Here is a 1,819-nt window from a genome sequence, read left to right as displayed (position 1 = left end):
CAATGTCAGTGTTTTTGTTTACTACACAGATCTCTCTCTACCTCTCAGTGCCCTTACAAAATAAGACTGGCATGCCTAGGGAAATCTTCACTTTTTTGCACTTTTTTCAGATGTGAATTAATACACCCTTAGTGCCCTGTAAGTATCTAAGGCAACAGAATGGGGTATATGTGATGGACTCAGAATAACTTCCCCGTGTTCATTGTAATGAAGGAACCAGTAAAATGTGTTTTAATAATTTTTGGATGACCATGTCTCAGACTTTGCCCACACAGACTATATTTGTTGGTAGGATCGATTAATTGTTGCTTTTGTTCTTTGGAATCTGTTGACAATATAAAACAAATGAAATGTGAAATATCACCAGACTGACATGCAGAACAGTGAGTCATATCCGATTTATTTTGAAAATAACACCCGGAGGTTGCACTATTTAATCCACTAGACTTGACAATGGTGAGGAGAGACGCTGATAGAGAGGAGCACAAACTCAAGTAAAAGGGGGTTGAACCGAGGACGTGTGGTTTCTTGGAAAAGTGGCATCTGTGTGAGGAAGGCAAGTCTTTAGCTGGTCATCAGCCACTCTGGACTTTATACAACCACTGAGTCTGTCGCTCTATTAATCTGGATTCTAAAAACCTGCTTTCAAGTTCCTAACCATGAGGACAAACATATGGATTTACCAAACTGTGGTGTGTGTTGTAGTCACTGTATTGGGCACAGGTAAGACACGAAGAGCAATGCTTTCTAGGATATGTTCAACATCTACATGATTGTCTGCTGTGATTCATTTTTACCTCATATCTAAATCTAACCGGATTTCTTATTTTCTGCATATTTTCTATCCATTAAAGTGAGAAATATATTTTTAATTTAAATATTGTCAATCAGGACGTGGCGTAAAGCTGTCTAGGTGCTGTTCTTAATCGGTTATTATGTCATAATTGACGGCATTGTGTGAACATGTTGCCCTTCTAGTTGGTTTCGGCTAGCTCTCTTTGATGAATTACTTTGAGTGACAATTTAATAATGTTTGAAGGTGAGGCTAATTATGCTATTTTTAAGGGAGAGTATAATTCCAATCTTTCAATAACCGTGTGGTACAACAAAACTGTGAATGAAATAATTGAGCAACTCATGAAATTGCTCCTCATTTTAGAAATCCATTGATTCCCCTGGGGTTTCCCATTATGTACGTTTACCATTTAATTAAAATTTCCAATCGCAAAATTATCATATTATAAAAATATATCCAAAGGTCCGTATAATTAATGCATTTATATTGTCTTGTGCAATATTATTTAATGATTAAAAAAGAAGCCCGTGGATAATTCGCTTAATTTGAAGTGCATCTGCTGTCTCGGTCTGTAATTAAACTTTTGATTTTGGTCCCGGGCATTTTAGGTAGGCTAACAGACACTCCTGCATCACTTGGACTGACCAAGATGCGTTGCATGTCTCCCTCTAATGTCGCACCACAGCCTGTGTCGCACACGGCCAACCGTCATTTAAACGCTTCCAAATGAACTCCGTGCCGTTCTTTTAAAAAGCGCAGGTTATCGAATGGTTACAGACACTAAGTGTCCCGGCTTACATCCGCCCCGCTGACATGTCACTGAGTAAAGCACTGAATCTATAGTTATCACCTCCAAGGGTGCCGACCCTGACCTCTGACTGCCCTGGAGTTGGGGAAAGTAAAATGCGCGCCCGGGACTCTGGCATTCGTGCGTTTGTCCCGGTAGAGAGATAGAAAAGCGTGTGTGTGTGTGTGTGTGTGTGTGTGTGTGTGTGTGTGTGTGTGTGTGTGTGTGTGTGTGTG

The 1,819-nt window shown here is 40.0% G+C and overlaps 1 protein-coding gene across 2 annotated transcripts in view; it reads left to right on the top strand.

Annotated features, from left to right (window-relative positions):
• Nucleotides 1–471: 471 nt before the first annotated feature.
• hgfa (hepatocyte growth factor a) overlaps nucleotides 472–1,819 on the top strand; it is a 21,343-nt gene continuing 19,995 nt past the window's right edge. For both annotated transcript variants that reach the window (XM_034863951.1, XM_034863950.1), the window contains exon 1: nucleotides 472–723. In XM_034863951.1, the coding sequence (XP_034719842.1) occupies nucleotides 660–723 (64 nt within the window). In that variant the 5' untranslated portion in view covers nucleotides 472–659. The remainder of the gene's footprint in view (nucleotides 724–1,819) is intronic.

Source organism: Etheostoma cragini, chromosome 23 (assembly GCF_013103735.1).
Source record: "Etheostoma cragini isolate CJK2018 chromosome 23, CSU_Ecrag_1.0, whole genome shotgun sequence".
Classification (NCBI taxonomy): Eukaryota; Metazoa; Chordata; class Actinopteri; order Perciformes; family Percidae; genus Etheostoma; species Etheostoma cragini.
Note: the sequence above shows the minus strand (reverse complement) of the source record. Positions and strands in the feature narration are given on the sequence as shown.